This window comes from Drosophila arizonae, chromosome 4, assembly GCF_054131065.1.
Source record: "Drosophila arizonae isolate 15081-1271.41 chromosome 4, UAZ_ARI_1.0, whole genome shotgun sequence".
Classification (NCBI taxonomy): Eukaryota; Metazoa; Arthropoda; class Insecta; order Diptera; family Drosophilidae; genus Drosophila; species Drosophila arizonae.
In genome coordinates this window covers 5,522,475-5,546,633 of record NC_142924.1, presented here as the reverse complement: position 1 = coordinate 5,546,633, position 24,159 = coordinate 5,522,475, and the positions used below count along the sequence as shown (strand labels likewise).

Below are 24,159 nucleotides of genomic sequence, written 5' to 3'. Positions count from 1 at the left end.
CAGAAAAGAAAACCCAAAAAAAAAAAAACGAAATTTTTCGGTGCAGAGATTGCGCTGCTGCATATCGATGAGGCTGCGTGGCTGTCTTCAGGCCAACTCATCAGCTTGATGGGTGGCGGGCGGCTCCAGAGTGGAGGGGGGCGTGGTTGGCAAATATTGACAGAGACAACAAGCAGCAAACTATGCGATTCAGCCAACCGCCAACCACTTGACTGACTTTTGTTGCAAATTATGATGATGATTATGATGATAATGATTATTATTATTATTATTATTATTATTATTGAGATTGCGAATTTGCATAGACTGGTGAGGCAGGTGAACCAGGTGAGCCACTGAGGTGGTTCCCAGGACGCAGCCAGGCAACGAGCAACGAGCAACGAGCATTGCATTTCAATGACAGAGCGCGAGTCCAATGCTCCTTCAGTTACTTTTTTTCCATTTTTTTTATACCCTGAACCCATTTTCAATGGGAAATCAGGGTATAATGGTTTTGTTGAAATGTATGTAACAGGGAGAAGGAGGCGTGGCAGACCCCACAAAGTATATATATTCTTGATCAGGGTGACGAGCTGAGTTGATTTGGCCCTGTCCGTCTGTCTGTCCGTCTGTCCGTCTGTCCGTATGTATGAACGCGTCGATTTCAGAAGATATAAGAGCTAGAGACTTCAAATTTTTTTTAAAATGTCCGTAATTACAGCGCGCATATCAAGTTTATCATTAAAATTCGATAACTCATCCCGATCTTTTTTTATCGATAAAAAACCTTATCGAAAACCAGTTATAAAATTATATCTTCTACACCTTTATTGCTAGAGTCTCCAAATTTTTAATGTATGCTTATATGCAATTTATACAATTTCGGTTTTTGTTAAAATTTACCCCCCACCCTTAAATTCACCCCCTCACCCTCACTTTTGTAAAAAGCGTATTTCAAATACTAGAGACTTGTGCTTTGGCAATTACATGCATATCCATGTTATAATTATAATCTGAAAGTTTCATGAAGATCGTACGTCCATAAAAAAAGTTATTAAACAATTAAGTTCTCATAGTAAGCGCACACTGCAGCCCATGCGTGTTTATGCGTGGGTGCTTGTGTGTGTATGTGTGTGTGTATGTGTTTGTGTATGTGTGTGTGTATGTGTATGTGTGTGTGTATGCGTTTGTGTATGTATGCGTGTGTGTGTGTGTATGTGTGTCTGTATGCGTGTGTGTATATGTATGCCTGTGTGTGTGTGTGTGCGTGTTTCTTGTGTAAGCTGAAAGACGCGAAAAATTATTTAAATATCTATTGCTCCAAGGGTTCAGGGGATCTCGTAGTCGAGCAGTCTCGACTAGAGCTTTCTTACTTGTTCTCATTTATTTTTGTTAGCTGCTTCAACTCCGTCCGGGTTTGAGTTTCCAGTTTGACTTGCATTTGGCTGTCTGTCTGTCGGTCGTGTTGGTTGTGATTCTGATTTGATTACATTAGCTGGCAACGTTGTCGCCGCCTCGCCTGCCTCGAGGCTCTGACTATATTCATTTTAAAGTTCATTTACTTACCTCAACAACTTGCAGTTGCTTTCTTCCCCTCCCTCTCTCACTCTCTCACTCTCTCTCGCTCTCTCTCTCTCTCTCTCTGTCGCCAAACATCCTATACTTCCGGCCGTGTTATTTACTCAAGTGCGGGATTTCTAGTTCGCCTCTCAACTACTCAGCACTTCAGGCGCGCCACGCCCACCTGAGCAACTTGATTTGTTTCAGCTATTGCTGTGACTGTTTCGACAAGTATTTCTTGAAGTTCCATCTTTTGTATCTTTCAAGACGAGTATCTCTCTATCTAGCACCGCATTTCGGCATTTACACAAAATTTGCAAGTCATAAACAAGTTTTTGCTTTTTACTTTACCTGCGTTTTACTTTGCTTTCTGTGTCTTTATTTTATTTGGCTTTTAGGCGGTTCTTTATTTTTATTTTGATTTTGTGTTTTGTTTTGCGGTTGCATGATTTGTGTGCTCTTTATTAATTTTTTTTTTTGTTTTACTTCGCAACCTGCAATGAAGTCATAAATTCTGAATTACTCGAAACTGAAAAGTTTCAGGAAGTTTATTTCTTGCGTTTCTTTTTGAAGTTTCGGGTCTCTGGCAAATGAGCTCATTAGAAGTGTTTGTACTTGGCATTAGGCCCCTCGACGGCTGTGAATTCTGCAAGATAATCGAATTGTTGCTCGGCGCTTATAGGGAAGTCTAAAAATACTTTAGCTGTTGGATTGAAGTGAGTGCAAAAAAACAACCTCAAAATGATAAATGAAATGATCATTAGCTGCTGCTGCTAGAGGCTATTTACATGGGAAGTTGTTTTAGCAGTTGGGTTAGAGCTAAATGAGATTTTAGTTGGATTGAATGAAAGACTAATAGAAGGTTAGAGTTTCGAGAGGTATTTTATCTGGAGAATGTATTGAAAGTGTAGGTGTGTGAAATAGATTAGTTTATTATAATAAAATGTGGAATCATTTGAATTGAAAAGTATTTTTAAAGAAAATTTTGCAAAAAAAAAAAAAAAAAAAAAAAAAAAAAAAAAAAAAATAAACAATAAATTTCTTATGTACATGCTAAAAAATATTTTTATAGCAACATTTCATTTATTTATCAGCAATTTTTCATTTTTAAAATAAGTTAATGTTGCAGCTTTCTCAAGTTCTACTTCTTCAATTATTACGATTAAAAAAATTTTAATATATTTATATTATCACTTTGCTTACTCCAATTCCACTCTCAATATTCGCATTCAATTAAATTCATCAATTACGTATAAAACCAAGATATCTCTGTACATCATCGCTTTATCGCTCTATCATTCGCATCGTGAACAGCGACTGTCACATCGAGTTGACAGCGCGCTTCGAGAGCGAAGCCAGAACACGACGACAAGTCTTTGTTGTTGCTGTTGTTGCTGTTTTCTGGTATCGAAATGGTCGAGCCGCGCAACTCATTTGCCTGAGTGCTTTCCGTTGTTTGTTTGCTAGTAATTTGCAAAAGGAAAAGCGACAGAAAAAAAAAACGCGGCAAGAACAAAAGCAATATATCGCAGATATGTAAACGGAAAAGTTCTATTCGCGATGTCCTTGAGCCTGGGGAACAGGAAAAGAGAAGAAAATAAAAGACAAATAATGTTAAATATAAACAGCAACAGCCAAAAGAAAAACTGGGCAACCATCAATCAAACGACGACCGTTACTGCTCGGTAGGCGTGGCCAGCCCATCAGCTGTTTAGGCTGTCGCATTAGCCAGAGCACATCGGGAGCCGTGTTCAATGCCAACCGCTGGGAAATATATCAGGTGTGTCACTGTGCAGTGCTTTTCCAACTCTGGCCACAAGCCACTTAAATATGGCAGCTAAATTAGCATATGACTCATGGCTCGAATGTCCTCCGTTTGCTGGGCCATTAATAATGAAAAGGAAAAAGGGAAAAGGAAAAAAAAAGTACAGAAGAGAAACGTCGAAAACAATTTGTGTGGCCAGCTTTTTGGGTGCTATGGCAATAACCAGTTAAAAATAGCTAAAAAGCTAACAAACAGAAAGGGTCACTCATGAAGTTTAGTGTGTTTGTTACCAATTAGGATAGGGGGGGCAGAGGTAGGGTGGGAGTGGCAGCTGAAGTGCTTCGCATTGCATAACAGGAATTGTCATTCGCAAATATTACACATACGCCCAGTTGAGCTTTACAATTGGGAACAACAACAGCTTCTAGCCAGCAGCTGTGCCACGTTTGACAATTTGTATAAAAGGATGCAGTCAGCTGTATATATAAATATATATGTATATATATATATAGAGAAAGAGAGATAAATACATATACACATGTAGATAGAGAGATATATGTGCATACATCACTTCGGTTTACGGACTACGGACTCCAGAGTCTGGAAGTCAAAAACCCGTACTGATGCTGCCTCGCCTCAATGATTGCGCAACATTAGTGTTGCTCGTTGTTGCGTGTGCCTGCCTGCATTCTTTGTAGAGTATATTTACTGTTGACCCGAGCTGCATGTGCACTATGCAGTCACAATTCGCAGTTGCAGTTGCAGTCGGAGATGGTTGGCGCTATGAGTGGATGTATTCCATACATGTTTAATGTGAATATGCTTTAAAGAATTTTCATAAGTACCACAGATGCCTGCACGCTGATGCCGCTTGCCTGGTATTTAATAACTCTTCTAGAATGAGAGATGGATAAAAAACATGGAATGGATAATTTCTATTGTTATGATTAAATTATAAACTATTTAATGATACTTTTCTTAATAAATAATCTTTATATAAGTAAAGGAAATACAATATTCATCTAAGAAATTTCTGTCAATTCTAGCGTATAGATTAAAGAGCATACCCCAGACGGTTAAGCAGACATATGATGGTATAAGAGTAATCAAAAGCTCTCTTTTATGCTTGAATCTTTCTTTGGAAATTGAAATTAAATTTTAATCAAATTTGTAGCACAACAGAATTTTTTATGTTGACAGCTATAAAGCTCTATTTACACCCCTCTCTCTATCTGCTTTGAGCCCTCTTTCTGAGTGCCTCTCTTTGACCATTTTCTATTTTCTATAAAAAACTAAAATTTAATTTTCTTTCATGCTTTGGCATTAAGCAAACACATGGCTTAAATTAATTAAAATTTGTTGTCTATTTTTTGTTGTGAGAATTTCCTATGAAATTAAATGCGCCAAGAGCATAAAATGTTCGGACTTTTTCATATGCATTTTCCTTTTGCCATACACTTTTTCTCTCTCTCTCTCTCTCTCTGCAGCAGCTATTTTCTTTTGCGTTTTTCCAGCTTGCTATGCAGCATTCATTTTTGCACTAGTTATGCAATAGCTGTGATTTGTCTGGGGCTTAAGCAAATATCTGCCCACGCATGCTACGAACCCCCGTCCCCTCCTCGCCCTGTGTCCTTTTGGCCTTCAGCCTGCTGGAGTTATGTCCTAATGTCAACGATTTTTGCTCTGTCTCTCGCTTGATATTTTCCTGCGAATTTTTCTGTGTGCTTAGAAATATTTTTCTCTCGCTTTGGCCTTGATAATTTAATATAGAATTTTTTGTTGGTTTTTGCATACTCTCTGGCCGTTCGTCTGTCTGTCCCTCTGTCTGCCTTGGCTAAACTAATAAACTATGTTAGTTTTTTCTGCTCTTGTTTTTGTTTTTGCTGCCTAATGCATTCCTGCGTGGGAATTTCAATTTGTTGCAGCACGTGTTCTGTCTACGTTCTATAATTGACTTTGCCAGCGAAGGCTGTCAGATATGTGTGTGTGTGACTATATATATATATGTGTTTGTGTGTGTATCATTATCGATTGTCTGTCAGCTGTGCGCTGCAAAGTTTTTGCTTTACCTTTGCATTTTGACCATCTTGTCTCAGCCCGCATTTCAAAAAGTTTTCTAAAAAGCTCTGGCCTTCATACTAAAACTAGTAGCACCGTCTCTTTCTGCCTCTCTCTCTCTCTCTGTCTCTCACCTAGACTACAAATCCGTGTGCACCTTTGACAAAAAAAGCAAACTTTGCCAAAGACATAGCTGTGGGGGCGTGGTTTTGTCACATGCATTTTTAATGCGACACAGTGCAGCGCAGGGGGCGTGGCATGGCCTGGCCTGGCCGGCGCGTGTTGTTTGGCTTAGCTGACGCAATGCGACAGTTTTTAGTTGAAAGCCTTTTTTTCTGACCAGTCCAAATGGCAGAGGAGCAACTGCACGCCACGCAAATTGAATTGGTTTTAGAGAGCTCACACACACAGACACACACACAAGCAAACACACACAGGCACACACTCACACATGAATTCCCACTATAATGCTCTGCTGGAAATAATCGCTTCCGCTTGACTTTGCGTCAATTATGTCAAAAAGCTGTGCGCTCCATCAGGAGCAGCAGCTGAACTGAAATGGAATGTTGCAAACCCTTCAACTCACAACGCATCAGAATCAAAAGCTCAGCGCTGGATCTGAGAGAGGGGGGCAGTCTGTGTGGCACGCATTGCTGCTGCAACATTTGATGTTTTGTCTGCTTTTGTTATGTGACAGCAAATTCTTGAGTGCGCGCCTTAACTAATTGCCAAGGCTCGTCGGGCGACCCTCGTCTAATTGAAACATTAACTGTTTGAAAAACGGCAGCAATTTTCGTTGCATAAAAGATTTAAATTCATTTGCGGGCCCGCGGGGCAACTCAGCCCAAGTCAGCTCAACTCAAGCCAGTGCTCAGTGCGCTGTTAGCTCTCGAACTCTCAAAAGCGACGACGCCCGACGACTCAAAGGAAGCACTCAATTTATGCAAATCTCATGTAAATCTGTTGAGACGCCGACCAGAGCCAGGGCCAGGGCCATGACTGGGGGGAGGGATTCGGGAGGAATTGCAAGCAGAATTGTCAATGCTGTGAGCCGAGTGAGGAGACGGAGTCGGAGTCTGGGTGCGTGTGTATACAGCTTAGTATGATGGTAAATGTTAGGGTATGACAACAGCAGGAGGAGGAGGAGGAGGAGGAGCAGCAGCCGCAGCTTCTCGGTGCGGACTGTCAATTTGAATGTGCGTTAAATGGCAATTTACAGTTGAGGAGCAACTGGAGTAGCAAATCGTAGACATGGGCATATGTAAGGCAAATAATGGCGCGACTATAAAAAATAATGAGCCACTGGCTCTGGGAATAAAAAAGGAAACAAAAACATCGAAAAAAAACGTTGCTACGTGACACACTAGAAATCAGGGACGACTTGCAGAGAAGAGAGCACAGATAACTGGGGGATGGCCATAGAAAAACGAAAAATAATTGAACTTGGCTCAGAGATGTTAAAGCTAAGCGCTGCATGTCAAGAAACAAGCTAAAAAAGAAAATGAATAAGTAAAATAAATTTGGAGATTAAAGGAGATTAAAGTAGGCAAAAAGAAAGAGGGAATTAAGCAAGAGAAGAGCAGAGGAAAGAGAGGGATAAATGATTGGGTTGTCTAGTAGAGATTACAGCAATGGAAGCTGTAGTTTTGGATATGGAAAATATATATTATAATTAGTTTGAAAATATAACAAACCAAATAATAAAATATTTTATAAAAATAATAGTAAAATAAAATAAAAATGAAATAAATCAAATAAAACAAAAATTTTATAATAATAATAGCTACACAAAATAAATACATGAGTATAACTATAAATAAAATAATATAAAAAAAAAAAAAAATCAGAAATAGCACAAAAAGAAATATTATTAAATATTAAAAATAAAAAATAAAAATAATGAAAATTAAAATTAATTAATAAAAATATATATTATATATACATGCATGTATATATATATTTTTTATACATATAAAAATTTGGTACTTCTTGCTATTCCTTCCTTTCTTTTTACTAAAAGCATCTCTTCTAGACAATCTCTGTCTATTCCTGTCTTGCCATCTCTCTCTAGCTTTAATGAATTCCTCTGCTTAAGCTCTCTTAGAATATTTGAAGAAACTGCAAAGTCACATTAGTGTCTAGCTAAGTCTTTAGCTCTTGCTGCTCTCTAGTCTCCATTTAAAGCTATTTAGCTAAAGCTGTCCTAAGGGCAATTAAAGAGTTGCCGAAAGCCACAAATCTCATTTCCGTGCGTTGACAAATGAGAGAATTCATATCCCGCACAGCAGCTCATATATATAGATATATGTATATAATTTTTGTTGGGGTCCGGCTCATTGGTCGCTTCTCACGCATCGCCGAGCTGCATTTGAGGTGCATTGGGTAAGCAGAGCTGTGAAAAAATGCCAAATGCTAAAACAAGAAAAACAGCTCAAGCTTATAGCAAAGAGAGTTAGAGAGGGGAGAGGGAGGCTATACCCCTTGGGGCGCTTAGCGAGGGTTGCTCAGCTGCGCGCTAATGGAGCCGGACGAGCTGCTGCTGCGGCTGCTCCTGCTGCTGCTGCTCCTGCTGCTGCTGCTTCGTTTGCGTTCAAAGTGCAGACACGTGCCATATTTTCGGACTGTAGCCGGGCTACAGTGGTGGCCAAAAATATTGCACACAGTTGCGACTTCAAGTTGTCGTCGAAGCGACGCGTCGTGGGCGGTGAGGTTTTCGCTGTGGCTTTGGTTCATTGTACGGCAACGCACCGTGCCGAATTTGCATGGCTGGCTGACAGGCACAACACAACCACCCCAACCCATTGAGTCAGCCAGCCAGCCAGCCAACCACCCAACCACCCTGTGCATACATCATTCAAAATATGCACAACCACCCGGTTGAGCCTCTGGACGCTATCACAAGCTGCCACACGTTGGCATTGCAACATTTGCTAGCCATGTTATGTAAGCTACTGTTGTTGTTGTTGTTGTTGTTGTTGTTGTTGTTACTGTTGCTGTTGCTTATCAGGCGCCCATTTGGCAGCCCCTTTTGGGGGTTGTTTAGCATTTTTAGGGGTTGGCCTGCAATCGATATGCGTCTGACAAAACGAGCGCACGGCGCTACGCTTTCTTTTTTCCTTGGTCCTTCACTTTTTATTTTGCGGTAGGCACACAATTCTTTGGCCAGTCTAACTAACTGGACTGACCCACCGGCCGATCCGGCTGGCAGCAGGTGGAGCCAAAGTGCAGCTCCACGAGTTAAGCACTCGATAAGCGCGCTCGAATTTATTTTTATGATTTTGTTCGTTGTTGTTTTAATTTTTTTCTCTTGTTTTCCAGCTCACAAATTTGTCTTTGTTGTTGTTGCCCTTGACAGCCATTGAAGTTGTTTTTCTTTTCCTTTTTCTTTTTTTTTTTTAATTTCCTTTTGTTTTCTTGCCGGGCGGCTCACGCAATATTCGATTTCACACTCTGCGCCTGCCCGAATTTGGATTTTTTTTTTATCGAGAGCCTCGTCACCTTTTGTACAATTTCTAATTTGAAACCAATTAAAGTTGTCAAAGTTGCAACTTTTTTTTTTACTTTTTTCCTTTTTTTTTGTGACAGAGCGGGCTGACGAGCTAATCCGGGCTCTCGGAGCATATATTTATTTTCATTAAAGATGCCAAAGTTTTAAATTTCATTTGCACAAAATTTGTTTGTGTGCCTTGTTTATTGCGTACTCGACGGCAGCAGAAGAGCCAAGCCAAGCCAAGCCGAGCCGAGCAGAGCGGAGCAGGAAGGAAAAGCGTTGGAAAATTCAATTTGCCGCTGCCCTCTGGGTGGTCTGATTGATGGGCAATGTCTCGGTACAGTTTTAACATGAATATATGCAGATGTACATATATATATATATGGGCGAAGTTTTTGCCAGCTGAATTTGTCAGCTAATCTGAGGCGATAAAGTGAAGAGAACGAGATTCTGGGAATGAAAGCTGTCTAGGCAAAAAGAAGAAAAAAAAAAAGTTGAAATGTATTTGCAAATATGTGATTTCTGTTTTCTTAAGTCAAATTGAATTCGAATTTGAAATTCTAGAGCAAGGACTTAGCCCAAAGCAAAGATAGATAGAAGGACAGATAAATTGAAGAAGAAGAAGAGGAAGCAACTATTTGATATGCTTTACTAGCTGGCAAAGGCAATTGAGTTGGGTTAGTTTTAAATGATACGGAAATCAGCCAACTTTAGCTAAAAACTTATGCAAACGTAAACGTAAATGATACGGAAATCAGCCAACTTTAGCTAAAAACTTATGCAAACGTATAAACTCTATATTCGATTCTAGAGCGAGCATTAAATATTACATTAATACATCTATAAGAAAGAGTAAAGTTGTTATTTTATATATTTGCCTAGCACTTTTTCGCAGCTTCTGCTGAAGCTCAAATTGCCATTGTGGATAAAGAGGCGTATACTTAACATTAGCTTTGGATTAGAATGCTATGATCAAATTCTTGGCCAGCTCACGATTTGCATTCACAATTTTAACAAGTTTTGTGAATCGCGTGATTTGTTTTCCGCCCGTCAAATGTGCTAAAACTTTTATATTATTTAGCTATTAGCACTTGCGTAACGTTGATTGTTCGTCATTATCATCATCAACGTCATCACGATCATCACGATTAGTCGTATTTTTATTACTGTGAATGCTTCAACACGTTTCGAGCATTTGATGAAAATTGTCACGACAATTGCCGCTCGTTGTTCGCCATGTAAATCAAATTTCTGCGAATATAATTTCCACACTTTGTCGTAAATGAAATGAAAACCAAACGAGCAATCCGAATGGAAGTTGAAGTAGAAAAGTAAAAGGAAGCAAAAACAAAAACGGAAACAGAAAAAAACAAAACCAAGCTAATAAATTGGGTACGTGATAAAGAGCCCATTTCCACATATAAAATTTAGCAGTTAGCGTAATTGCTTATTATTGCATTTGCATATTTGGGCTGATTACGAATACGCTTACATCAATGATTGACGTAATTGAAGAAGCGAAACGTACAGGAAATCTTACTAATAAAAGACTGAGAATTATTTGGATGAGGTGCAGAAGTGTGAAGTACTTCGATATAAAAGAAGAAGAATGGCCATTAACTAGATTGAAATGAATATATACAGATTGATTGATTGATTGATTGAACGATTGTTAAACATTCAGACAAAATCCAAAATCAAAGACATTGATAATTCAAATTGATTTCCATAGCAAGCTCAATAGATAAGTATATATTATAGCATAGATATAACATCGATTGTTAGTTTGATTGACTGATTGACAAGCAGACACACAGTTTGCTGGCATCAATTATTCTGCATGTGAGGAACTAATTCAAAGTGTCCTTTGATTAACTTTTCCACCTCATCTTGACAACTTTCAATTCAGGCAACACCAAGAACTTTCGGTTCAGCACATTTTCAAACGCAATTAGCCAAATTTGTAATCTCTCTGTGAAACTCGGCACCAATGGCTGTCAAACTGCTTAAAGCCCAGGCATAGTTGGTTCAGCTCTCGCTGTGGCTTCTACTTCAGATTGGCAGTCAACTAGTGAGCTTTAGTGTCAACATTGTGTGCGTAATGAGAGCTGAGGATGAAGTTGCAGTTGCGCCTTTGTTACATAAGCCAGCCCAGGCAGAGCGCCATGGCAACAGCCTGGACTGACTGGCTGGATGGCTGGATGCCTGGATGGCTGACTGCCTGGTTGACTGGCTGCTGTGCATGTGTAATCAACATTAAACTGTATTTTGTAATCAAGCCACACACACACACACTCGCACACACACACACACGCACACTACTTACTCTGCAATGTGAGCTTCAAAGTTGCCAACTCAGCAGGCGGAAGTGAAAGCGTCGGCTGTTTGGAAAATGGCGTGTTTCAGGTGACGCTTTTTTCTTTAGCAACTGCAACTCATGACAGGTGAGAGAGAGGGAGTTAAAGAAGTGTGTGCGTGTGTGGAGCGTGCAGCGTTTAGACTGGCAAACACATTACGAAATCTATACACAGACGCTCCGAGCGCACTTTTAACCCATTAACGCCCGCCAGCTGCCCGAGCTCAGCTTCCTGATGACGCAGCTCAAAGCTGAAGCAGTTCTTGCTGCTCCTGCTGTTGTTGTTGTTGTTGTTGTTCTTTCCTGCAAGTTGTTGAAGACAAAAAAAAAAAAAATAGTGTCAACTTGCGTTTGCGGCATTTTAATGCCGCCCACAAGCAGTTGAAGCACAGGCAGTGGCAGCGGTAAAGGCGTGGTAGCTGCCCCCAAGGCTTGTCTATTGTTTCCTGCTGCTGCCCTGCTTACAGTTTTTTTTTCCTTTCCTTTCTTTTCCCTTTTTTTGCTCGACTTTCACACACACAAAACGCTTTATCGTCTGTGCATAATAAATTTCGTTGGCTTTTGTTGCTGCTTGGCCAAAAAGATTTCTGCAATTTTTGTATATCAAGTTATTGACAGTCCTGCACTCGCATTAGCAACACTTGCCTGCGCTTTTGGGTCTTGTCATTATAGTAGTAGTTGTTGTTGTTGTTGCTCCTGCACTTATTGACAATATGCTGACTGCTCTGCAACAGCTGCCAGTGGCTGTCAAACCCATTAAGCGACGCGCACAAAAGCATGCAACAATATTCTCTCAACTTATATTTGACTTTGCCTCGTTTACTTTACTTTTCGTATATATATATATATATATATTTTTTTTTTTTTTAGTTTTGTAATTATTTTAAAAGCGCAACTTGTGCACGTAACGACATTTGCGGCAGTCGCGCAGCAATTGCCACTTTTGCTAGAACATAAACAAAGAGCCACCCGAGCACCCACCCGCCAAAAAATAAATAAAAAACAAGTGTCTGCAGCGGCGCGTGGTTGAGGTTGGAGTTGGTGCTGTGGGGGCCCCAGCGACTTGGCTAGTTGTGCGTGCCTGCGTCAGCACAGTGGGGCAAGGTGTGTAAATTTGCGTATAAAATACAAGCATGTTTATAAAAAAAAAGAAAAAAAAAAAAAAAAAAAACTATATATACAAATATTATTTTTGAATAAAAACTTTTAGATTTTTATTAGTAAAGAAGAAAACAAAAATTCACATAAAACAAATTATCATAATATTTAATTTCTTTATATTGTAATCCCTTTTATCCAATTTATATTTGTTTTTATTAAAGAAAAAATAATAACAATATATATTATATTATATATATTTCTTTTAATATTATATTTTCTTGACATTTAATGGATATTTAATGGAAATTTCCAAATGTATTTCCCATTTACACAACTTTTCTGAACCTCATTTATTCCAACTTTTCAAACAGCCTTCAATTTTTTTCTGATGAAACCCATTTTTTTTCCATTCTACGTCTCAACAGTTTTATTTACTCTCATTTGCCTTATCTACCACCCTCCTGCCGTTTGTCCACTCATCCCCCCAGCTGTCAGCGTTTACCTCGCTCTTTCAGCACACTGTGCACACTAATCTCCAAGGACTTGCATTTTTTTGTACTATTTGCCGTTTTTTTGTTTTTTTTTGTTTTTTTGTTTAAGGAGTGCTGCTCGAAACTCGCATATCATGCGAAAGTTAGGCGCCCTCATAAAGAACTGCGCCTGGTAACTTTTCGGCGACGTCTGCCCTGAGCCACGGCGACGTCGCGCTCCCACAAGTCAAGAGTTCAACTGGTTTGCAGCTTCATTTTTTTCGGTACTACCCCTACTACCCCTACTTATCAAACTTCATATTTACAAAGTTTAGCTGGAGCATGCAGCATGGAGCTGCTTTTGTTGCTCAACTTCTCTCTAGGGTCTACACGAAAAGTGGCAGCAGCAGAAGAAGAAAAAGAAGAAGAAGAAGACAAAATAGTAGTAGGAAAAATTGGTTAGAGAGGGATAGGAAATTTGCGGCGCCGCGGGCCATTAGCCCAGACCCTGGAGGCCACTTCAAGGCGCGCCATGTCTCTCCTGCCTAATGATAATGATGAGCACGAATGCTCATTATTATGCATGCAACTGGAATTGCCAGCAAAATTAAATGCTGCCAAATGTTTGCGCCGCCACTTGGAACAAGATTCACTCTAAAAATATTAAAATATGCATAAATTAGAAGAACTTGTTGTATGTGTGTGTATGTGTGTGTGTGTGTGGCGTCGGGCTTGACTCGACTCGACTCAAGCTGTTTGCCAAACATCTTTAAAGTCGCTCTTTGAGCACAAATCACGCGTTATAATGCGACTGTGGGTCGGAGGCGACTCTGGCTCTGCCCTCGGCTTGCCCTTTTCGCTACTCCAGCTGCCAAGGTCTCAAGTAGTTTTGCCTGCAACAGGCACGTGTCTGTCTGTCTGTCTGTCTGTCTTTCTGTATGTCTGACTGTCTGTCTGTCTGCTGAATGTTGCCTAGGCACAATTAGTTTTGTCATTTCTCATCCACTTGTCTGTCACTCTCTCTCTCCCTCACTCACTCTCTCGCTCTGTCACTCTCTACGTGCTGTTGCTCATTTGTGTGCACTTTTCAATTTGCCATTCAGTAAAATGTCTCGTAAATGTCAACGAGCAACAAAGATTGTATGCAATTTGGGTTCACAATAGCAGCAGGCATACCCTGTAAAAAAAGTTGAAAATAAATTCTGTTAAATTAAAAATTAAATAATTAGTTAATTAAAATTAAATAAAAATAAATAAAATAATAAAAAAAAATAAAAAATAAATAAAAAAATTAAATTAAATTATAAAATAAAAAGATAATAAAATAATTAAAAATAATGAGAAAATTAAATAAGAACAAAGTAAATACAAAAATAAAATAACTTAAATAACAAAATGTTTAAAAAATAAATAATAAATAAAAATACAAAATACAAAAAATTGTAGAAGTAATAATAAATTATAATGCAAATTAAAAAAAAAAATATATATATGTAACAAAAATAGTTTAATAAAAGAAAAAATAATTATAAATTTAAGAATAGTAAATTTGAACAAATTTTGCTGCTCAGTTGGATAAAAAAGTATAAAAATTATATTTTATATACATATATTTTTTATATTTGTTATATATATCATATATATTAGCCACATAGCATGCCCTTTCCATTTGCCACTACGGGGTATTTAATAGAAATTGCTGCAAACTTTTGCCAAAGTCAGCGAAAAAGACTTCAAATCTTTGCCAAACAGTTTGCATTGTCATTATGGCCAGCTCTATAATTATATGAGTATATACATATACATATAAATGCAGCGTAAATGTTAAACATTTACTTAATTATTTTTGGGGGTAGCTGGCTGCCACGCCTACTTTGTCGACGCGCCCAAGCACCATCCACTTCATTTCACTTGAGTTCATGGAACAACACTTTGACACGCTTCAGTTGGCTTTTAGAAGTTTTGGGCATTTGCGTCTGGCAAACCCCATTTGACACTCAATTGCACTTGAAATTTTCCCAATAATTTTTTGCATTTTCCGTTTGATTCGGTTTTGTCTTTTTTTGAAATTGTTCAAAGGCCAGGCGAACGAACTGTCATTGACACATTGAAAAGCGAGTTAAAAAACAATTGGGCAGAACTCAAAGGGATTTATATGCATATATAAGTTGTATTTTTTTTTTTTTTGTAATTATATAAATTGTTTTTAAGCCAAAAAGTAGCAAAAAAGCTGTTTGTTTTTTTGTTGTTATTATTTTGGCCATTTTCAATTCCATTTTCATTTGGCCTGGAAAATCTCATTTGCAATTTTGCTTCTTGGCAACCGAAAATGCCGAAATTGTGCTCTGAAATTTTATTATGATTATCTGTCGTCGCATTTCGTATTTATGAGTTTTAAATTAAATGCGATTTCGGGCACCTTTCCACAGCAGCAGCAGCAGCAGCAGGGGCAGGAGCTGGAGCAGCTGGAAGGCGGAATCTCAACTGTCTCCTGGGCCAGAATTTTTGCTTCTTAAATATTTATCGATTTGTTGCCAAAAGGTTGGCTCCTCCTCCTCCTCCTCGTTTGTCCTCAACCTGTTCACATTCTCTTACTCTTATCATATTATTTCTTTTCTTGCGAAAAAAGGATAAGTTTTTCGGGTTGCTTGATAATTTTGCAAAACGTTTTAGTGGCTGTTTAGGCGGCCGCCTCAATTGAACTTCGATTCGTGCTGCCTCTGTCGCAATATTGCCTTAAATATTTCATGTGCCATATGAAGTTTGAGCTCCCTTTTTAGGGGATTATCTGGAGTTGAGAGCGTAGGGCGGCAGCAAAAATGTTTTCAACCAGTCAAAACTTATGCATATTTTATTCATATATTTGTTGTTCGGGGTATGTATGTATATGTATAAATTGAGCACAGTTTATTGCTGATATAAATAAGAAGCAAATAGATATTTGTGCCGTGACCTATATAAGAGAAAGAGAGAGAGAGAGAAAGGGTTAAGGAAAGGAACTGTTTAGATAGTCAGGTAGAAGAGTCTTGATGGTAAAGTTCTTGAGGTATAAGAGTTTCTCAAAAGTGAAGAGGACATGCATACATATATTAATAATAGAGTTCTAGACTCATAATTCTAAAAGCTCAATTGAATATCATCTATAGCTATATAACTTATCTAAAAAACAGCTACAGCATTGGATTTCTTTGACAAGTTCTTCAAAACTATATATGTGAATATGTAAAGGGTTAAGTTTTTGATAACATATATCTATAACAGAGGCTCTCCCCACTCTATAAGCTTAATATAATACATCTTCTATAGTTGTTGTCTATCTACATTCAGCTTTTGTGGCTACCTTTAGATCTTACTCCAACAACAAAAGTTTTAGCATATCTTCATCTGAATGATATATTTATTGATATATTTAGCATACTTAGCTCAGAATGCTCTTTAACTTTTAGATCAATGAAATATATCATCTAAAGACTGTATAAAAATTAGAAGTCTCTGTCCAATCAACCAAAGAAGAGCCTAATTAAGATATTGAAACTCAGCTGAAACCTTCTATAAGGGCTATAGAAATAATCGATCTAATAATCAAGCCTAGTTGTAAGCATATAAATGCCAGTCAATTTCTTAGCGTTTGCCTTAAAAATTGCATAAATTTGCTAGACATTAGACAGTTTCAGCTTTTGGGAGCTGTCTTTAACTTTTGGACCATTCGACCCGCGTTGCATTGTCAATTACTAGGCAAACACCCTTGTCTGTCAGTCGAGATGCCTGCAAGCGCTGTCTGAATGAGTGAGTGTCCCAGATGCTGTTGCTGTCGATTGCTCTGTGTATCTATTCAAGTTAGGTGTCAAGCTCTACCCTCACCTGCTGAGCTGAGTTGGGCTGAGTGCTGGCTGGGCCATGATGGTGTTAACTTTTTTGGCCAAAGATTTACAGCTGTCGACTGGCTGGCACTCCCTCTCTCTCTCTCTCTTTCTCTCTCTCTGACTGACTGACAAAGGCATAAATCGGCTGTGACTCAACTGATTTACACTTGGCAATGCTTTTGAAGTGAAGTGAATAGAGAAAATGCTGATGCTGAGCAGACGAGTTGCCTCAGGCTGCGCAGCTGCTCGCGTCCTGCGTGCCGTTTGCCAACTAAATTGTTATACTTTTCAATTTGTGCAGAGTGCAAGCAAAATTTTTGGCCATCAGTGTGGGCGTGGTGGGGGCGAACCACTTTGCCCCACCACAAAACGGCACTTTCAACTGTCGCAGCTCTTTTACGAGCATCATTTAAGTTAATTGTCTCGTGTGACTAACTCACCTGTCGCCGGTAGACAGTCGCTGTCTGCTCTGTGGCCACAGCATTGTGGCACTACAATTTACCAATTTGCGTGGCTCTTGCCACGTGCCGCATTTGTGGTGGCGTTATCCCGAAAATCTGGCATAGAATCCATAGAAGATGAAAGCTTCAATAAGCTACTTGAAATTATTTTTAATTAATCATAAGTTTGAAGAGCCTTACACACACACACACGCACACACACACCTTTGTGTGCTGCTCATTTTCATTTTGTGTCCAACCACGCCCCCCGCGTCGCGCCTCCTGCTGGCTGTACTTTTTGTAATTCAATGCTTTGGCTGCTGTCTCTGGGTTTTCTACACGTCGGCGTCTATTAATTAAATTAAAAACTTCGCAAACAGCTTCAGCGTTGTCCTTGTTGTTGTAGTCGTCGTTGTTGTTGTTGTTGTTGTTCGTTGTAAAACTTCGGCGCCTTTGGAGTTCTTAAAACTATGCGCAAACATGCAAAATTATCATGCGATGCGCCAGCTTATAAAGTTTGACAGCAATTACAGCTGAGCGAGCACAGTTTGCAAGCAACTGGACAGTGCGAGCGACACTATTTGGCTTTAAAAGTAATTGGAAACATGAAGTCAGCACACTGTTAAAGCCCTGTTATCTCAGTTCTCCTTTGTAATTATGCAAATGGTTAAGGTTAACAACAATTAAGCGCAGCCCATGTTAAAACACTGTCTGAACCACTGATTCAATTGAATAAAGCTTGACGTCCCTCCACTCGGTTCAATGGTTCATTGAATGTTCGTCTGTCTGCAGGCAGTTTATCAGTTTTCTATATAATATTTTTTGTTGTACTGTAATACACTTACGTCGGGTATGAAAAATGTGAGATAAAGTACGAATGAGTCTAAATAAAAAATAAAATAAAAAAATAAAATAAAATATAAAAATTAAAAATACAAATAACAAATATAAAATATAAAATATAAATATAAAATAAAAAACATGAAATATATAAAATGTAAAATATCAAAATGTAAAATATCAAAAATAAAATATAAAATTTAAAATAAAAAATAAAAAATGTAAAATGTAAAATTAAGAAATATATTAATTAATCAAATAAATATAAAATCTGAATATTAAGAAATACAAAAAATTAAACAAAATAGTTTATAAAATAAAATAAATAAATATAAACAGCAAAAATATATGAGCAGACGGACTCTTCAAACAAGGGTCTAGAAGCTTCTCTTATACAAAGCGCTACAAAGTATAAAACACTGATGTACGCTGTGAATCAGTACAAGTTTTATAAGATACACTACAGCACTGCCTCTAGAGAGTATCTATCATTCGTCATTCTATAAACTTGATTTTGCTTCTTTTTGTTCACGGTCTGCACATTTCTGCCAACAATTATGCATATTTACAAATGTTAATTGCCAGCGGGCGCACACACACACACACAATATTGTGTTGTACACGTATTTACGACACGGCCAACAGCCACGCCCCCTGCTCTCGCTCTTGCCCTCGCCCACGCCCAGGCCTGCCAATTAACAACATTATTGACTGTGACCCGACCAACGACTCTCGAAGCCAAACCAAGCAACCACTTTGAAATGCTAATGAAATTGGCTTTTAAAGTGAGTCGTGGCTGGGGGGAAAAATGTGTAAAATGAAAGAAAAATGTGAATTCAGCGTTTGATTTCGATCAAAAGTCCTTGTCAAGACTCGTCCTGCGCGGTTGCCTAATTGATAAATTGATTAAATTGCATGGCTTAATTGCATGGCAATCGCATTGTCTTTCCTCACAATGCGAAGCGAGCCACACACGACAACGAGCAGGAGCAAGAGCAGGAGGAGAAGCAAAAGCAGCAGCAGCAGAAGCCGGCTGCAAATGAATTTTCACATTTCATTTTCGAGGCTCCACTTTGGCTTTGGCGCGCCGCTGGCAAATTGCATTTGCTTTGTTCGCCTTCATTTTGGTCAACTGTTTCGTTAATGCGACTTATTTGTCAGCATTTCAAGTGTCGCTCGCATCAGCTCCTGAAAGCTCGGCATCTGCCCCGCAGTGATCCGTTTTGGATTGAGTTTGCTTTTGTGTCTGGACAGCGCTCAATTTTCCCCTCTGTCAGCTTTAGCGAAGCGCCTGCGGATGAGCTACTGATTTGGCTATTGTCTACTTTAGTTACAGTTGAGCGGCGAACACGTACGTTAACTGTAAACATGTGCGATAAAAGTTGAGAGTCGTAAAGTGAAGGGAAAGAGGAGAGTCAAGTTTAAAGTTCACTATGCATGTAGTTTCTATGACCCTTAGATGATATTTGAGAAGAACAAGCTCATTTGAAATTGGGGTATAATCAGTGAACTAAATTTGCATGCTATTCCGCTTGACTCAAACCAGAGCCAGTTACACGTTTAAAGAAAATGTAAACCAAATGTTATACTCTTTAGAGAGTGATATAATACATACATATATATTCAAATTGATTCCATCAAACTATTGAAGCTCTAGAAACTAAAAAGATTCGAATCTTCACAGAACCCAGCCTCCTCAACGTTTACGAATGTCGCACAAAGCGGAATCAATAAATTTGACGCTCTCGAGAGAGTAAATATAGGATAATAAATAGCATATGTTAGTAAATCGCTTAACTACACTCACTAAACACCCTCTAATCACAGCAACCCTATCAGTAAGCCTTCGATAAATAGCGAAAGACCCTACTAAACACAATATCTAGTCAACCCCCATAGATATCCGCACAATCTATGCATTGCTCACTTTTATGGTGCGCATTTTGCATTATCTGTGTAAGTGCCGTCCGGCTTATGTCCGCTCAGCACACTCACTTTCTCTAAACTCAGTCTCTTCGTTAACTAAGCGTTAAGTCCGAGCGAATCCCGTACAATAAAAAGCCTGAGCCCGGCGACTAAAGCGCATTAAAAATGCCGACTGGCTGTGTAACCGAAGCGCTCTCACAGGAATGGGAGTTGGAATTGGAACTGGATTGGAGTTGGAGTCAGGGAGAAATAGTGCTGGTCAGTGTCCAGTAATAGAGCTCGCTTCGTTTCCCTTTTCCGATTGTTTTCTCTGCTTCATCTTTTTCTCTTTTTTCGCCATTGCGTTGATGCGGTTTTGCTTTGATTTAATTTTGCTTTTACTGCTGCTGGTTGTTTGTCATTGTTCGCAGTTCGTATTCCCTTCCACCCAGCCCATTGTCTGCACCCAATTTGTGAGCTTTGTTCAATTGGCTTTGGGTGCTACCACAGTCCTCTCTCTCTCTGTCTCTCTCTCTGTGTGTGTGCGCGTGCAGTGCTTTACACTCGACTCTGTGCAGCTCAACTGTCATTCAGTCGTCAGCAAAATAAATCACCAAACGGAACGACAAGCACTTTAAAAATTTAGCTCCTCCAGGGCCAGAAAATTTGCCGATGCCTGAAAGTAGGCAACGATAATTTAAGGCCCTGAAATCTAGTTAAATATTCAATTGGCTTAGTTTTTCGCGTAGTTGATTTGAATATGGTTGCAAGTGGAGCATTTGGGCAGAGGCTTATAAAGTTGGAAAGTTATAATGTTGCCCTGCCATAGGCACTGCACTTGATGTGTGGCATAAAGAGATGAAGGCTTGGATTGGAAGAGAGAGGAGAGCGGGAGATTAAGAGATTTGTAATGTAGAATAGAGTACATGGATATGAAATGTGGCATACCGAATAGCGAAGAGCGAATAATGAATATGGAATCTGAGATATGGAGTATGGGAGAATGTGAGATAAGGAACATGAAATACGATATGTGAAAAATGGAATATGAATTCTGGAATATGGACTATGGGAATATGGAATTTAGAATGTAAAATACTCAACATGAGATCTGGCATATGAAATATGGAACTTTGAGTATGGAAGAAATAATATGAAATGTTGAACATAAAAGAATGTTGTAGAATGTTGAATATATATGTAAGATGTGAAAAACATGTAATATGGAATGGAATGGAACATGGAGTTCTGGCAATAAATAATATGTAATATGTATAATATATTAATATAAAGTACATATTCCATAAGGTATAGGTCTAACTGAATTTCTATTATGGTAAAGTGAATGCATTTGACATTCAAGAAATTTGTAGCTATTAATAATATAAATATCTCAGGTCTCCACAATTCGCACTGCTCTTCTATTGTCAACGTTCAAGCAACCCTCGCAAACTACCGCCAATTTATCTGCCGAAGCGCTGCAGCTGGATAACATTTCACAATTCAGGCTGCCATTCAGATTCATAACCCAGCGATTTGTGTGTGTTGCTTGCCAAACTGGAACCCACACATTTCCACCAGAAACCCGCTCGTAATTCCATTAAACACACTCCCAAACCCAAACCACAACGCGCCACAGTTGGACAGGCACTGCAGCACGGCGGCAGCCGCACAATTGTGGCTTGACTATTGCATAAGAATGTTACGAGCATGAGCTGATGCTTGATGCCATTAACCCAGAGTTGGGTCTGCTATTTCGCTTCTGCTTCTTCTGCTCCGATTTGTTGTTCCTTTTTTCAACTCCAGCCATGCGACTAGTTTATGCTGAACATATTTTATTGATTACATTTGCTGTTTGCCCAAGTTTGTGCAGACTCCGGCATACGCTGCGCTCTGTGTCTGCGTGTTCTTGCACAAGTTTATGAGATTTTTGTGTTAGGCAGAGACCCCCACAAAAATCCCCAAATCAGTGGAGCGGGAGTTGTAGTAGCCCACATTTAGGGGAATTGCATTGCTGTTCGTGTGCGTGTGTGTGTGTGGGTGTGTGTGTCTGCATGAGTTATGTAAGCAAATAAATTGCTTATATGTAGCGACAATTTGCGGTAATTTTGTGATTTGTGTATTTGGCTTCAATCTGGAAATGTTATGCTGACATCATCTGTGGCCTCTCTGTGGGGTTGTTTTCTAGCCGGGCCCCGAAGTCTTTATGGCTATTAATTAAACATATATGTGTGTATGTATGTATAGATATATATACATACTCTTCACCCACATCTAGTTCATATTTCATGACACATTCTCCCTTGAATCTAACTCCCCCTCTCTTTCTCTCTCTCTCCTTTGGAATCACACTTTATTGACTGCCTGCCTGCCTACCTGTGCGCACACTAAACGTGTAATCCTTTTTTCAGCGCCTGCCATTTGCATATAGCATACGTGTAAGAGGCCACGCTGAGTGCCGTCTCTGATAGCCGCCCACTTGTATGCATATCGTTAGCAAATTGCAGGCTCAAAAATGCCAACCAAAAAAAAATGTGGAAAAACAGCCAAAGCTGGAGCGAAAACTTCAGGCAAAAGCCTCGTGTTTTTTTTTCCTTGTGCACTGTAAGCTAATACCCAGCCAATTTCCGTTAGCTGGTGCTCCCTTACAGCGGCTGGCAGGTAACGTGGCCAGCGCTTCTTGTGTCCTTTTTTGGCCCTGTGGCGCAATTCGTGCCTTTTGTATTTCCGTTTTGGAAATTAGAAGGCGCGCCCCGCGTTAAAGTTCTCTGTACAAATTTGTATAAAAGCTTAGCTACATTTGCTCTCTCTCCCTCTCCCTCTCTCTCTCTCTCTCTCTCTCTCTTTTATTTTTCCGCTTAACTCATTTGCATATTCGACACATTCCAAATTGACTTCCCCCCGGCGCGTTTCAATGGCCGCCTTTGGGGAATTTAAGCCTTTTTAGGCTGCCATTTTATGAAAATAATTTTAAAATTGACATTAACTTTGGCAGCCTGGCAACCCGACTGGGGCCGGCTCTGTCCTGGGCGAGGTGTCCAAAAATGAAGCCATTAGCAGTCAAAGCCACTGCCGCACACAAACCCCATCAATTGACTTGTGAACGCAGCAGCCCCAAACCGCACAGCAAAAGGCGTTGATTGGGCAGCAAAGCCCCAAAAACTAGAAGCGCCCCACACTCAATTACCCAAACTAGCTGACAAAATGTGTCCCAGCTCGCACAAAGTGAATAGGAATAGTCGGGCTGAAAATAATTTGATTGGATTGGTTGGCTGCCAGTGGAGGGGGAAAGGGAAGTTTTGAGTGCTTTTCATAAATTGATTTTGCATAAAAGCCAATTAGCATAAGTCATAATACAATTCTGTAATCGAGAATTTACACAATATTTATATTTATATTTATATTTATGTATGTTTTTCCGTGTTTCCATTTGCAGCTATTTCCCGCGAGGATGGCGACGATTCGACACATCATCATCATCATCATAATCATCATCGCGGCGGCGGCGCCCATCATAATCACGGTAATAAAGTTCCATTCAATGGCTACAACTCGGAGGAGTATCTGGATCGCCTCGAGCCCAATGGCAATATACCCGCTGACAAAACAAATTGCAGATATGGCGGTAAGTTAGATAGAGTTGATTATTAACACTTTATATATCATAATATATCATTATATAAAAATATTATATACATATGTATATCATGACTAGTATTAGGAGGAAGTTGTTCAAGGCTTTTTAGTTAATTTCATCATGAACTCAAGATTGAATGCTATATATTGTTATTCATTAGGGAATATTTATTTATTATCTTTAAGTTAAGAACATATAATTTTAATTAATATAATAGTAAGAGATTATACTTCTATGAAACATAAAAACAAACAACTACTTGTTCCATTAGATTGAACTATTTGGAATAAAATATTTTTTTTAACATATACTCATAAGTACCTTTTACTTAAGGATATATGCCAGCCAAGAAATTATTGGTAAATATATAAATACATTTATATGCTATTTTATATGGCATATATATACCATAATACCATAAAATAAACGAAAAGCTTCAGAATGTACAGAGATTGGGGCGCTTCATTCATCATAATATACATAGATAGATGGATTGTAATAGGTATATAATAACCGCTTCATATATTTTAATATACATAGCTTTACCTTATATTTCCTTTTATTGAAATTTTAAAGTCTCAGCTTGTGCAAGTTTTTCAAGTTCATTTCAATATAACTTAATAATGTATATAATATATCTCTACATAGATAGATTAATATATTTAGTGTTGCAATCTAAAAGTACAAATAGTTAT

General features: G+C 38.8%; 1 protein-coding gene across 11 annotated transcripts in view; it reads left to right on the top strand.

Annotated features, from left to right (window-relative positions):
• Eip63E (cyclin dependent kinase Eip63E) overlaps positions 1-24,159 on the top strand; it is a 133,048-nt gene that overhangs the window by 71,400 nt on the left and 37,489 nt on the right. For all 11 annotated transcript variants that reach the window (XM_018007479.2, XM_018007478.2, XM_089468159.1 and 8 more), the window contains one exon: positions 23,264-23,452. In XM_018007479.2, coding sequence (XP_017862968.1) covers positions 23,264-23,452 — 189 coding nt within the window. The remainder of the gene's footprint in view (positions 1-23,263; positions 23,453-24,159) is intronic.